The sequence below is a fragment of the Quercus robur genome, chromosome 4, assembly GCF_932294415.1.
Source record: "Quercus robur chromosome 4, dhQueRobu3.1, whole genome shotgun sequence".
Classification (NCBI taxonomy): Eukaryota; Viridiplantae; Streptophyta; class Magnoliopsida; order Fagales; family Fagaceae; genus Quercus; species Quercus robur.
Window position 1 is genome coordinate 57,310,488 of NC_065537.1, and position 16,082 is coordinate 57,326,569.

The 16,082-nt window shown below is 34.2% G+C and overlaps 2 protein-coding genes across 13 annotated transcripts in view; one reads left to right on the forward strand and one right to left on the reverse strand.

Moving 5' to 3' along the window:
• The window catches only part of LOC126723089 (uncharacterized), a 91,274-nt gene extending 78,596 nt beyond the window's left edge, over nucleotides 1-12,678 (forward strand). For 4 of the 5 annotated variants that reach the window (XM_050426362.1, XM_050426361.1, XM_050426359.1 and 1 more), the window contains 4 exons: nucleotides 9,209-9,516; nucleotides 10,423-10,564; nucleotides 11,014-11,107; nucleotides 12,217-12,678. In XM_050426362.1, coding sequence (XP_050282319.1) covers nucleotides 9,209-9,516; nucleotides 10,423-10,564; nucleotides 11,014-11,107; nucleotides 12,217-12,470 — 798 coding nt within the window. In that variant the 3' untranslated portion in view covers nucleotides 12,471-12,678. The remainder of the gene's footprint in view (nucleotides 1-9,208; nucleotides 9,517-10,422; nucleotides 10,565-11,013; nucleotides 11,108-12,216) is intronic. The other variant, XM_050426360.1, reaches the window with a different exon arrangement.
• LOC126723088 (nuclear pore complex protein NUP62-like) overlaps nucleotides 1-16,082 on the reverse strand; it is a 124,447-nt gene that overhangs the window by 92,896 nt on the left and 15,469 nt on the right. The window lies entirely within an intron of this gene.

Consider the following 16,082-nt stretch of genomic DNA (forward strand, 5'->3'; position numbering starts at 1 on the left):
AAGTAAAGCTTTGATAGACGTTTAATGTTTTCCCCAAACTCAGGAATTTTTTTTTTTTTTTTTTTTTTTTACCTTTGAGCAACCAGAAAAATTAAGAATCTCAAGAGACTCCATTGCAAACTTTTTTGGAAGATTTCTGAGATTTTTTCAACCTTTTAGATTAAAACGAGTAAGCCTTTTAAGAAAACTGATTGATGTTAGAATCTTACATAAGTTTATACAATCTTCAAGATCCAATTTCTCAAGAACTGGGACTTCACTGAAATTTGGGGTTTCAATAAGTTCTAGAAAATTTTTTAATAAAATGAATTTCAACCTTCCAAAAGACTGCAAAAGTGAGGAAAAAAAAAAAAAAAAAAAAAAAAAAACCTTAAAACAATTAGCTTCTACAAAGTCTTATAGTTTAATGAAACTTAAAAAAATAAATAAATAAATAAAAATTGTATAAGGGTTCCTAGATTACCTTTGTTCCTTCCCAAAGTCGTTCAATGTAGCTGCTATTTAAGCAAAGTTTAACAAGCTCATTTGATTGGAAATCTAATGGCAAGATTTTGAAGGGTACCCAGTACCAACTCCAATAAAAAAATCTTATGCTATTAGGAAGATGTTTGGGATCATGCATTAGTTTAACACCATGAATTTGGAGCACTTGTAGATAATTCATCCTTGAAAATGACTTAGGATTCCAATATGCAAATTTGGCCGGGTCAAACAATTCTAATACTATGCTTCAAACCGCCTCTATTCCCTAAACAATTAGGTAAAAGGGATTAGTGTAAGTAGAAAAGCATAGAACTATTATAATTTAAAATGCTTTTCTTAAAACAACAAATATAATAAAAGTATTTTCTCATGTTATTTAAGTATAACATCATACTCTAGTACGCTTCCCAGCTATAAGGGACTCCTGACAAACTCTATCCCTAGCCATTTCTTGTACTGAATTACACATCCATAATTGTTGGTAATGCAATTTTATGAGAGATTTATCAATAAGAATCCTTAATACAATTTGAGGGTAAAGAGGAAGATAATTTAGTATGTTCATGATGCTTTCTTGATTCTTGTGATTTAACAAACGCCCAATATTTAGGAACATTTCCTTCTCTATTGCTTGTAGTCCATCAAAGCTTATTTGAAGTATATTAAGGATGTTTCTTTTAGGAATTATTATTATTATTATTATTATTATTATTTTTTGAGAAAAAACCTAATGGATTTTATTAATGAAATTCAACTACATCGAATTGTAAAATCGAAACAATATGTGATGGGACATTTTCCATCCATACTTGAAAATCTAGTATGCATAAAGCATTTTTAGCTAGATTATGAGCAATCCCATTGTTGTTTCTCTTAATATGAGAATACAACAATCTTACAAAACTGTTAGCAAGCATTTTCGCATCTTCAGTCAGCAAACCCGTTGGTGATAAGCTATGCTCTTCTGACTTCATAATTTGAGTCAGTCCAAGAGAATCACCTTTAAGGATAGTACTACAAAATCCCAACTCAACGCAAATGACAATGCATTGAGGGCTACCAACGCCTCAATTTCTTCAGCCTTGTATGCTGGAGGGATTTTTTGTGAGAAAGAAGCCAAAATAGCTCCATTACTCTCCAGTATTCCCACTCCAATACCGGACATCTTTGCTTCATTTATGAGGTGTCCAATGTCTGCTAGGGATACGTCCTCGCATAACAGAGAATCAATAGTGCGCTTTGAGTTACCTTTAAGAACAATGGCTGATAGACCACGCTCTTGAGCGAACTTAAGTGCGTCCTTGGCTGCAAAAGCCTCCACTGCATCAACAGAAAAGGGTAGAGACATACTATCTGCCATGGATGCAATAATCCTACCATGCTCATCCCTTATAATTACCCCAACACCTGCCTTCTGCTCCTCTCTAAAAATTGCTCTGTCGAAGTTTACTTTGAACATGTGATTGACTGGAGGAGTCCACCCCGTGTGTTGATGAGCAAGGCTGCCACGGTCTGGAGGTTTTGGAGGAATTGAACGTACATAAGATGCTTATGCAAACCGAGCATCTTGCAGAACCCGCAGGATAGGTTTCAGTGTAGCCACTACTAGGAATTGATTGGACCTTACTGACTGATCTGAGGTATTAATTGGAATCAACTCGCCTGTATCCGTTGAAGGAAAAATGCAGCAAGCTCCAGGATTCTTAGGAATAATTGTGTCATCAACTGCTGCATTAATTGGCTCCGGATTGCATGGATTAGGTGGCAAAAAAATCTTTACCTTAGCTGGACTATTGATTGCATTACACTTCAGATTCTGTGCTAGCTAGTTGTTAGACTTCATATCAGGTACAACAATCCGAGCCAATAATAACTCATCATTATTATTTATTTTTGCCACAAACGTGGACTTATGCAGCACTAATTCCTCAATAATTGTAGGCATTGAAACCATAACCAGCTGCATGGCTGTGGGCAGCAGTAAAAAGGACATTACTTCATGAGTTGTAATTGAAGAAACTTTCCTATGCACCACGTCAGCACTGCCCTCCTCCACCGAGCTTGCTGTGTTCCTCCCTCTTTTCCTAGTCTCCGCCGTACTCCTCCCAGTTGGGCAAGACTGATTTCACTCATAATGCCCAGGCACATACATTTCACCTTTCCTGGCTGAGAGTAGGTCCAAATTGTTGCTCTGGCACTTTTCACCAAGTATCAGTGATTTCCTCCATATTTTCAACGTAGAATGAGTAGTAGACTCATCACAGAAAGAAAAGTGTTTCCCCAACCCCACAACAAAAGAACCCCCACAAGCTCCACAGATATTCTTGATATCCCTAGAGAGACAAAAGAACAATTCCAAAACAAAACACTCATTTGTGTAGAAGGGACAGACAACTTCTACTGCTGAAGACAAGGAGGAAAATCCCCCTTTGCTTAACAACAGAGAGACAAGGAGGAACAATTCATCCATTATCTACGCTCACTTAGACAAAAGTTTGGTGAGTGGAGCCATTGGAACTGAAGCATTGTGAAAAATAATTTGGATGAATTGAATTAAGTAGACTAAGAGTAAAAAATTTTTAGGAAATTTTTGAGCCTATGTAATTCAATTATCCATTCATATCTACTTTTATTAAACAAAAATGAACCCAAAACTTCAATGGCTAAAGGAAGGTCATTAGTATAATGTACAAAGGCTTGGGAAAGTTGTAGATAATCTTCGATAGGATTCTCTTTTCCAAAAGCTTTCAAATTAAAAGATGTAAAGCTTCATCATAATTCAATCTTTCAACCTCATATATTGCATCTACTTCATGTGTCTTTAGCAAATGCATATCTCTTGTTGCTATGATAACTCTACTCCCTGGACCAAACCAATCATGCTCCCCAACTAATTTTTTTTAGTTGGTGTAATTCACTTACATCATCAAGAACAAGAAGAATTTTGTTATGCCGTAACTTATTCTTGAGCATGAGAACTCCTATATCAACATCTTGCATACTCATACTTTTATCCAAAATTTGAGTAATAAGTTGTTGTTGTAGTGGAACTAGACCATCTTTTTTAGAAACTTTCCCAACATTATCAAGAAAACAACAAGCTTCAAATTTATTAGACACCATACGAAAAACAATTCTTGCTAGAGTTGTTTTACCTATCCCTCCCGTCCCCCAAACCCCTATGATGCGAACATTGTTTGACCCCATAGCCAAAGATGACATGAGTGTCTCCCATTGAGAAATTATTCCTACGAAGTCTTTGGTATGTTCTAAGAATGAATTTCTCAATTTATGCCACAACTCTTCCACAATGTTTTGGACAATGTATGACTCAAGCCTACAATGAAGAGACAATAGCATGCTATTAGTTTAAATTGCCAATAAATAGGTCCCAAAAAAAGTAGAAATTCAGTGTTCTATTCTATTGAATGAAACAGAAAATTGTAAATTAATTGGCTCAAGACAAAATTGAAAGAACTATGTACATTTATGTAGTTTTGATTAAGGTTCAAAACGAGATCAAATATAAGAAATATACTTTTTGAATCTTTAAATCAAAGAAATATGTCAGATTGGATTACCGATTACCTATCTTGTACATATTACCCAAATAGATTAGTCACTTCTCTTAATGCATCTCTCCACGTTTGCACCTTCTCTATGTTCTCATTAAATCGTTCTTCATGTTCAGTAAAGGCTTGAGCAAAGGTTCTAGCTTGTTTCCATACATTAGATGGATCCACATTGTAAAAAGTTGGCAAAACAATCATTCCTTTCTCTTTCATACATTCAATGATCTTTGCAAGTTCCTCCAAACACCAAGTAGAAGTTGCAAAGTGTTTTGAGAGGATGACAATTGCAAACCTCGATTTTTCTATTGCTCTAAAGAGCTCCACTAATATATGTTTTCCTCTCTCAAGATTTTCATCATCTCTAAATGTTATGACGCCCTTCTTTTTCAAGGCCACACCAATGAAACTGTTATGGGTGTCCTCACCTCTAAAATTGAGAAAAACATCATTTGACCATAAAGCCTTTAAAGTTATTCTTCCCATGTCTTCACCTAAGAATGCATGACTCAATTTATACCATAATTCTCTCACAATGTCTTGGATAATTTTTGGCTCAGGGCTGCAATTAAGAGAGCACAATATGTGGTGAGTTTACACCAACATTAAATTCAGATCATATCTAGTGCACAAAACTTCCACTTTTGTAAGGTTTGGGAGAGGTCATGGTAGGCATTATATAGGACCCAAAAAAAAAAAAAAAAGTAGAAACCTAGTGTCCCACTATGTTGATTGAAAATTAATTGGCTCAAGACAATTAAACGAACTACAAAAACTTATGCGGGTTAAGTTTCAAAACAAGGCTATATATGAGAGGAGTGTTATTGTTATTATTATTACTAGTCGCTAATCCATGCGATGCACGGGATAGTTAAATTTAAAATTACTTATATTTATAATAACAAAGATAAAACAAATGTGTGACTGCATTAAAGATAAATTAATATAAATGAATCTAAATTCTTAGAAAGGCTTTTAGAATAATTTCCCAAAAATTGAAGAGATCAATTTGATACTGTTAAGGTCTAAAAAATAATAATTGTGACTTCTTAGGTTCAAGTATGCTATCTACTATAGTCAAACCTAAAACACTATTATGCCATCATAAAAAATAAAGGATTTTCAAATTTTAACATAAATATCATTCTAGAATCCCATCTATTCTTTTTATTCTTCTCAAACATGCACCTCTAAATTCTAATTAACAGGGAATATGAGCTTAAAGGAAATCAAATATCAATAAGAGCCTAATTAGCCCAGAAAAAATAAAATAAAATAAAAAAGAGAATAAAACATAAAAATAAAGATGGTAATTTTTTTTATATAAAAAAAAAAAAAAAAATCAAGGCAATGAGAGAATTTTATGCAAAATCTACATTCATTTTTGCACCAACAAATCTATTCGACTTCATATTACATATAAATTAACGTTATTTTCTATTATAAATTATTACATATAAATAAACCTCATTACATAAATATATTCTACACTAATATGATTTTTGAGATCATTCACCTAACAATCTTCACCCAAGCATCCTCCTTCTAGAGTCTCATCTCTTTTCTTTAAACCTGCATATGAACAATTTTAAGTGAAATAGTTTCAGCCAATGATTTCGAGTAAATAAAAGTCACTTTTGCCCAAATCTAAGTGCCCTTTTTTTCTCCTTTTGGAGTGTGGGTGGGTTTTGCCTTTTGTAATTGCATGCTCTTACTATGCAAAAGTGAAGATTCTTCTTTTTTTTTTCTTTGGTTTTGGGTTATTGGTTCTGAATTTGCATTACTTTGTTCAATTTCAAAGAAAGTAAAAATTAATTGTATTTTTTACCAATTTTTTAGTTGAACCTTTATTTTGAACTAAATTATTTATTTTCCTTCATTTTTAACTCAATTTTATTTAACTATCTCGTGCATCATATGGTTTAGCGACTAGTTATTTGTAATAATAATGTTCACTCACTATAAAGATTACTGTTTTAAGTAAATGATTAAATCCTGTGTTGGAGTATGGATAAATCCTGTGTTGGAGTTTGGACAAAGGAAAGGTATGGTCCTATTTCTTTTTTAATTTAAGACCAAAAGATTTTATAACTTTCCATTTGGATAGAAATTTATAAATTACTTGTTGGTTTTAAAAACTTTCCTATACACCAGAGACGACTGTGGCTTGCCAATATGATGAGAAGGAAGTTCGACTGGTACCAAAAATAGATTCATGGTGTATATTTATTAACAACTTTGAGCCAATCCCAATCCCAATCCCAAACTCAATTGAATGGATTTTTGTTTTCTTTTTAGAATTAATTGAATGGAATTGATTAAGGCAAAGCATTAACACAAGAAAAACGTTGATTTGATGGGGTTGTGTACTTGTATAAATGTTAGCAGTGATGTTGAATTTTAGTGTTTGACATATTCTTATGGGACCAATATAAAGAACTTTTTTTTTTTTTTTAGAAAGAATATAAGAACTTAATTCGCAAGTTTGCTGATAAAGTGCATTCATAAAGGGGGGAAAAAGATTTATTTAATATTGAAAAGGGAAAAAGCATAAGGAGAGAGCATATTGTAATTTTATATGTTTTAAATAATCTAACCAAAATTATGCATTTTTTAATATTAAGTTAATTTCATTGTATCACTAGCACTTCCACTCCCCAAGATATGATTATTAATACAAGTACCATTAATTATTAATAGTAAAAAACAAAGACATGATCAGATCATGGGTGTCTTATCTCCATCACGTTCCTTCTTTGAGACGGAAGCGGTTGGGCAGAGGCATAGTAGAAATATCTTGTCATCCTCATTAAAGATGACTTTAACACTGACGACGCAAAGACAATAAAAAATAGAGGGATGACGATGAAAGTGCTAAAAGAGAGAGGATAAGTGTTTTAGGAATATGTATAAAAATTAGATTATAAAATCATGTGTATAGAAATGACTAAATCGTATATAATATATTTTAAGCAGTATAATACAGTCTGGTGTGGGTTATTAAAACCTATTTCCACCTTTATCATTTCTTCCGAAGGAGAAAACTTGTAATACATGTCGGTCCAAGGAAGGTGGGACACTTTTGTCATTCTTACTAGTATTACTTTTTTTTTTTTTTTTTTTTTTTGAAAAAAAAATGTTAGTAATACTAATAGATATTATACTTAATAATAATTTTTTTATATACTCAATTTTTAAAAAGCTCATTTAAAAAATATATATGTAAGGATAAGGGCTCAAAATTATATATTGGGACTTGGACCTTGACCGAGGACGTTTATTGGTCCGAGAATAAATAAATAGTAATGAAGGTGTTAAGCTCAGAATCCCATAAATAGCATGCAGACAAAAAGGCTGGGAAAGGTGGTCCGAGGAGGAGTGTCTCCTCGGATAAACGAAGCACAGATCGAATGCATATTCTATCACTCAAAGTAACCTTCCAGGAAGTTCCACTGATAGGGGTGTGCATTACGAACGTACTGGAAGAATGGGAGCTAGGAAATATCTAAGAGAAAGCTGCTGCCACCATATTAAATGTTCTGCAACTAACTTTCTAGCCACATTTATGTGGAGAAGACCCCTGAACAATGCTGTATTGGCTGTCCCAACTCACAGAGGGCCAGAGAGGATGTCCGATGCGACAAGTACTCGAGTAGTGGCTTGGATGATCAACAAATGGAGGGTCAAGATTATTGGAGGGGAGATATATAATGTAAGGGACCCTTGACAAAGGGAGGATTGAGAAATCAATGGAGAAACACTGTAGCAATCAAGAATCAAACTTGTAATCAAACTAGTGAAAACTATATAAGAACTAATCTCCTCGGACTAAGACGAGGACAATTTTCCTTAGTTTAATTCAATCTATCTTTCTATTCTAGTCATTTGAGCCTGTTTTACTTGTTATCCAACTCATTTTAGCCCATTCAACCATCTCTATAAATTCATTGCTTTTGGGCTTTTTGGGCCTAAGTACATTTACCTTTTGGGCTAGGCACAAATCTAGTCCATACAATATAAATATATATATATATATATATATTATACTTTAAACGAATTTAGCCAAAAAAAAAATAATCAATTCCAAATCTAACTGTCTTTTGTATCTAAAAGATCCGTTAGATATGAACATATTATATGATGATTGTTTTTTTTAGCATACACCAATTATTTTTTTATTGAATGTGGAATTCGATTAGAATAAGAGACTTTCAATTTAAGCTAATTGTATTCCCTCAAAAAAAAAAAAAAAAAAAAAAGTTTAAGCTCATTTACAATCTCTTGTTTCAAGGAAAGACCCTTTGATTCCAACCACATCGCCTTTGTACATAAATTTATTTATTTTCATGTTTGAAGAGATATGTGTTTTTAATTGAGGGAAAGAAAAGCAATTTTATTTTTATGAACATGTTTTATAAAGTGGGAAACTTTATTAAATTTTACTATTATTATTGTGACAATTGTTGTCACAATTATTGTCACGATTATAAAGTTTGCTAGGAGTCGTTCTTTCTCACACAGGGTGAGTCCTTTCTTTTTTTTCTTTCCTCCTACTCTACTGTCTATCCTTTTCAGATTATTGTTTTGTCAGCATGGACTCGGATTTTATAGAACGTTTACTGAGGGTTAGGTTGACAGCGGAGGAAGATGAGGTGATCATGGTTCATCCAAAGCATCGCAAGAAAACTCTAGAAGACTGGTCCCTCAGTTTGCTAGGAAGGTTTCACACGACCAAACTCATCAACTTTAGAGCTGCGGAAAACCATCTACGCTCTGCATGGAACGGTGTAAAAATTACAGATGTTGGGGACGGACTGTTTCGGTTTAAATTCTCAATGGAAAGCCAATTGAAGTGGGTTATTAACAATGGTCCTTGGAGTTTCGAAAATCATATCCTATTACTGCGAAGGTGGGAGAAAGGAATGACGGCCTTTTCGGTTAACTTCCAAACTGTTCCGATGTGGGTGCAAGTGTGGGGACTACCCTTCGATCTGATAAACAAGGAAGCAGGGATAGATATTGGACAAGGAATTGGTAGAGTCATTGAGGTAGATTGGAAAGCCATTGCGTCAGACCAGGCAAGGTTTCTCCGGGTCAGAGTTGACGTGCCCTTAGACAAGCCGATACGCCGGGAAGCCCCAGTACTCAGTGATAAGGTTTGGGTGGCTTTCAAGTACGAACGGCTATGTGGTCTGTGCTTCCATTGTGGCCTCCTTGGTCATGAGGCAAAAGCATGCAAGCCCACGAAACTGAAGGTGGGGGAGGAGAGTCCTTATGGCGAATGGCTGCGAGCGACGGAGGATGTCCCGCCACAGACCAGCGACTCTCTATTTGAACAATCTCACCGAGATGGAAACCCCAACGGACACTCATTTCATTCAACGACAGTAATTAAGAAAAAAAAATCGGAGATTATGGAGGATGTTGAGGGACCCAAAGTCTTTCTAATTAGAGACCTCCAAAAGTGAGTAGAAGTAGTAGTAGTGGTACAATTATGCTTCTTTTTTGTGATTATGCATGTTTTCTATTTTTGTAATATTGAAAAATCTGCATCTAAATTCTAATGCCAGTTTAATAAAAAATTAAAAAAAAAAAATCAACTATATCACTGCCTTATCTCTATTTTGGTGATCCTTTTGTTAAAAGTTTTTAGTCCTAATGATTCAATTTGGAAGACTACTTTAAGTTCTTATTGAAATTAAATTTTTAGGTTGCTAATTTGGCTTATTTGGAAATAGTTTACAAAATAAGAGAGCTCATTTATGGGCAGGACTGATGACTCAGCTTAATTTTTTAATTAGTATGTAATACAAATTGGAAAAAATTTTGAAGTGCTATGAAACATATAATATATAATTTTTACCTAATAATACACTCTCAGTTCGGATCTTTCTGCAGCTTTTAGCTGCTGTCCAGGTCTGCTACATTGTGAAATTAGGTTATCTGTGCTCAAGATCCCATATACCAAATTAGGATATCTCCATTCTTAAGCAGTATCATGTAACTTTATTAAGATTGGTCTGGGCAACTTTCCTATTAGAAGTTAAAACCATGGTTTATTGTTCAAGATAGAACTTCAGAAAGAAGCATTCTAAAAAATTGAATTTTCTGCTGGAAAAATTTGTGTCCATGATGTCACTTTGAATGATTCCAGTAGTTGATAAGTCATTTATGTTCTAGCACCAACTTCTATTTCTCAAGTTTAACTTGTCTTGGATAAGTTTTAAAACAATACCAAGGTGATTGTAAGGATAATTGGCTTTTATTACTTGTATAAATCCTTTACACTGTCTCAATATACATTCCATAAAAAATAGACTACCCTTAGCTTGGACTACAATTTTTCTGATCAGATTGCATTCATAAACAGTGTTTGGAAATTCTTCTCTGGGTCAGAGTTGAAATGGCTTGAGCAGAAATTGGATTGTTTTGATCCAAAACTATTGCAATCTCAGGGAATCAGATGGCTTTGTGATACATTTCGATTGCTGCTAACACATCCCACTGTTAAGGTGAATTCTTGGTTTTGACTTTAATGTGAGCATTCTTCAAACTTGGTCAAGGTCCAATTCTCCCTTTTGATAATCTTAGAATTTGAAAATTGTTTTACCAAAAGCATTTCTGACATGATTGGCTCAAAGATGAGTCCTTCAGAAGTGATTGTACCTTACCAAATTTCCCAACGCCTTGTTCCTATTCATCCCCCTTCTCTTCTTTGCCGATGTTATGTTTGGATCTATGTTTATTTTTATCTTTAGACTCTTACTTGTTTCAACTGTAAGGACAATGTCATTTCGTCTATGCAAACTTCTTTTCCAATTCAAAAAACCATATATAAATCAAATAATGGGTTTCAAATACTTAAAAATTGGTATGTTTTGTTTTTCTTTTCTCTAGACAGACAGTAGGAATCTTTTTCCTGCTAATGTATGTCTCTTTAAGGAATCTAACTTGAATGCAGAGACTAGTGGTTTCTCTAGCATCTGATAAAGCTGTTTGGGATGTGATTTTGAGGAACACGTTAGTTCGGGAGTTTCAATGGACACCCTACGCAGGTTTTCACTATTCTCATCACATATTTGGTTTGTGTTAATAGATGCACAAGAAATGAATTCTTTTCTTTTATTTGTTTGGCCAAGTGACTTTTTCAATTGGAAAATACTGTCTGTCTTATGGCTAGATGCATCTATGTTGGTATTGGAGGGGATAATCACACCACAACAGTTGTGGCATTCCCTCATATAAAATTTCCTACTCTGTCTCCTAGAGAAGAAGAGTGGTGATAACTTCCAATGCAATTAGTTTCTCTAGTGAATGGATATGACTCTACAGAGGGTTGTGTTTGTTCCTAAAGTTACAACTCTCCGATTGGGTATAAGGGTGTATAAAAATGCCTTGAGTATTTAGGCCATTTGATCCCTATCTCCTCTCATTTCTAGAGAAACTCTGCATGTGATTTTCACTCTCATGGGAGTTTCATTTCTCTAGAACCATCTCAACCATTAAATGGCCTTTGGATATTATGTGTTGGTGGTGGTGTTATCATATATGTTAATAAAAATACAACTTTGGAGTGGACTTGTAGCATGAAAACATCCAACAGGTGAATGGAATAGAACTATGGGAAGAAACATGGTTGTGGTTATTTGACATCACAAAAGAGACAAAACAGTTGTGCCCTTGCTGCTATAAAATTTAAGAGTTTGAAAATTATTGTTCAAGGCTTGGTCAATGAATGAATTTAAGAAGAAGCCCTTATGAAAGGCATCAACAAAACTCGGAGCATTGGATCTTAGGATTTTACTTGTGTGTGTGTGTGTGTCTTGTTCAAGACTTTGGCAGTGGTTTTTAGAAGTGCTTTTTAGAGCAATAAGTGGTTTTTTCTTTTTTCTTTTTTAATGCGGGTTTGGATTATGATTTTGGATTTGTGGAAGTTGAGAGTAACATCTTAGGGTCTTTTTTTGAGGGCTTGATAACATGTTGGAACAACAACTTAACTCAAAAGCTTACCCCAGAGGGTTTAATCCAACAAAATTTTATTACCACTTGTTACTCTAGTTAGTATTATCCTATGTGAGATTTGATCACTTAACCAATAACATGAATATTCCTATAATTTCTTTCTCATTTCTATAACTAACTTATTCTCATTTTATCCATGTAGTTAATTATGTAAGGCCTCTAATTTCTAATGAAGAACCAGGCTTGGCTACACGTATATTGATATGGATTCGGGAAGGAACAGAAGCAAAATTTGTGAAATTTCTGTCTCTAGTGAACGAGCTATTTCAACCTCCCAAGAGTAACAATCCCACAGAAGGAAACAAGGAGCAGATGGAGGAAAAAATTAGATCATCATTGCCTCTCTCTGTTGCGATCCTCCTGATTATGGTTGTGGCTCAAGTCCTAAGGGCTTGAATCACCATAGCATAAGCAGAAGAATGCAAGAATAAACCACATTATTTGATCAACAGTGGGGCACCATTAGTTGATGAGTACCTATTAAATTTCAGCATTTTTCCCCCTGTTTTGTATATGTTGCAATACGGTTATGTTTCCAAATATTTGAATTCCTACATTTGTTTCATAAATAAAATCCTGAAGGTCTTGAAGGAAAACTCACATACTTCCAGTCTCCTATAAAGGATATTATCAACCATGTTTGCCAAGTTAACTTCATCCATACCATTATCTGTTAGCAAATCAGCTTCAGCCTGCAGTATCCAAGACCAATTGAACAATGCTACATGCATCTCAGCTTGTGAACCCTGCATCTGAAAGATGCAGCGGGTCAAGTGCTGGGTTTGCTTTTTCTAGATTCATCTATGTTTTTCCACTCACATGAATGAGTTGCTTTCCTATTCTCAGGTCCAAGCAATATATATTGTCATTACCTCTCTATATAGAAAGCTAATTATCTTGACATTACCAAGTCTCTATGAGAGGCTTCAAAAAGAGGTATTTCTGCACATGAGGTATCGTTTTTCATATAAACATCAAATCATGTGGCCCTACCAACTTTCATGATCTACTCATTTCACTTGCATCTAGTATTCTTAAATCTTAAGTGCACCAAAAGAAAATATGCATGTTATAAAAGCACCAAATAGAACTTTCAAGGAGAAAGGTAGGACATCAAAACAAAACAGTAAGCACTTTGTAAAGAAAAAATTGGGCTCAACGCAATGCCAACTCGGAAATATCTTTATTTTTCTTCATTGTTTATAGTAAGAGAAAGTCTAGAGATACCCAAATCTACAACGTGATTAAGTATCACCATGTGATTGGTGAACTTAAAGTTTGCTTTAATTAATTTCATGTGACGGTCCCGTGTGTAAGTCCTATAACCCAATCACACAATAACAATCAAACCAAATCAATAATAAAGCATCTAATTTTTTCAAACAAGTTTTCTCTCAGCCCCTGGATTTCTCTCTCTCTCTCTCTCTCTCTCTCTCTCAAACCGTTGGATGTCTCTCTCTCTCAATCAAGCTTTATCTCTTGGTTCAAGCCATTGCCACCACATCCGACAGCCGAAAACCCAAATCACAAGTTGAACACTGATTACACCACTACTACCGCCACCATCGGCCGAAAACCCAGATCTTTAAGGCTCTCTCGATTCAAGCTCTTGATATCTGGTCTTCTCTCCTCTCTCTCTCCAACTCATCATCTTTATCTCTCTCTTTAAACCCATGGTTGAAAACCCAGATCGGTAGTGATCGAGTGGCCTGATCGATCCAAATCTGAAAGAGAGAGAAGCACAGATGGTCACTTGGATTGGGTTTTCTTCGGGGTTTGTTGAGGATCTATAGTTTGATGATTTTGGCTAGAATTTATAGAAGCACAAAGGTTGGGTTTTGTTGGTCTGATCGATTAGTAACACTTTGCATTTTTAGTTGTGATTCGACGCACAAGGTGGCTTTGATTGTGAAGTTTATAGCTTTGTTGGTTATTTTGGATGATTTAGATGTTTTATTATTGATTTGAGTACTCTGTTCTTCGTTCTTCCTTAGTGAGGAGTGTTTAATCTGCTTTAGGTTCTATTTTTGATGAGTTTATAGGTTAGAGTAACGTCTGCACTAGAGGTGGGTAACAGAGAAGTAACAGAGGGAATCACAGGTGGGTAAAGTGTTAAAAATGAAACCACAAGTAGGTAAGTCAAATTAGAGACAAACCACAAATAGGTAAAGTGTAATTATCCCAAAATAAAATATAAAATAAAATAAAATTGTATAAGGGTTCCTAGATTACCTTTGTTCCTTCCCAAAGTCATTCAATGTAGCTACAATTCAAGAAGCTCATTTGATTGGAAATCTGATGGCAAAGATTTTGAAGGGTGCCCAGTACCAACTCCAATAAAAAAATCTTATGCTATTAGGAAGATGTTTGGGATCATGCATTAGTTTAACACCATGAATTTGGAGCACTTGTAGATAATTCAGCCTTGAAAAGGACTTAGGATTCCAATATGCCAATTTGGGGTCAAACAATTCTAATATTATGCTTCGAACCACCTCTGTTCCCTAAATAATTAGGAAAAAGGGATTAGTGTAAGTAGAAAAGCATAGAACTATTATAATTTAAAATGCTTTTCTTAAAGCAACAAATATAATAAAGTATTTTCTCATGTTATTTAAGTATAACATCATACTGTATCTCATGTCAGTAGGGACAGAGTTAGGATTTCGAGTGAGAGGGGGCGAGATAAACTCAAACCCAAATGCTTAAAAAATTTGTTATATTCTAAATCTTCATATCGTAGCTATAGATTAACCCAAAGACTACCATATATATATATATATATATATATATTTTTTTTTTTTTTTTTTTATCCAAGCTACTTATAAAAGAATATATATATATATATATATATATATATATTGTGTGTGTGTTTATTCCAAGCTTCTTTGGGGAACTTCGTCAAACACTTAAGCTGCAACTATCCTATGCAAATGTTTTAAGATAAATTTCATAAATCATTTAGAACCCAAATAGAAACTCACAAAAAGAATAAGATTTAATGAAAATTTGAATGAAGTGTATTTTTTGTGAAAGCAGGGAAGTATTGAACAAAAATAGAGCATGAAAATTCAAAACCACATTTTATATATTTTATATTTTGATTTTTTTCATTGGGCTAGGGGGGACCATTGCCCCCCTTGGTCCAAGCATAGCTACATCCCTACATGTCAGCATATCGTTAATGTCTTTATACAACCATAATCTAGTACGCTTCCCAGCTATAAGGGACTCCTAACAAACTTTGTCCCTAGCCATTTCTTGTACTGAATTACACATCCATAATTGTTGGTAATGCAATTTTATGAGAGATTTATCAATAAGAACCCTTAATCCAATTTTAGGGTAAAGAGGAAGATAATTTAGTATGTTCATGATGCTTTCTTGATTCTTGTGATTTAAGAAACACCCAATATTTAGGAAAATTTCCTTCTCTATTGCTTGTAGTCCATCAAAGCTTAGTTGAAGTATATTAAGGATGTTTCTTTTAGGAAATTTTTTGAGCCTATGTAATTCATTTATCCATTCATATCTACTTTTATTAAACAAAAAGGTACCCAAAACTTCAATGGCTAAAGGAAGGCCATTAGTATAATGTACAAAGGCTTGGGATAGTTGTAGATAATCTTCAATAGGATTCTCTTTTCCAAAAGCTTTCAAATTAAAAAGATGTAAAGCTTCATCATAATTCAATCGTTCAACCTCATATATTGCATCTACTTCATGCATCTCTAGCAAATGTATATCTCTTGTTGCTATGATAACTCTACTCCCTGGACCAAACCAATCATGCTCCCCAACTAATTTTTTTAGTTGGTGTAATTCACTTACATCATCAAGAACAAGAAGAATTTTTGTATGTCATAACTTATTCTTGAGCATGAGAACTCCTATATCAACATCTTGCATACTCATACTTTTATCCAAAATTTGAGTAATAAGTTGATGTTGTAGTGGAACTAGACCATCTTTTTTAGAAACTTCACCAACATTATCAGGAAAACAACA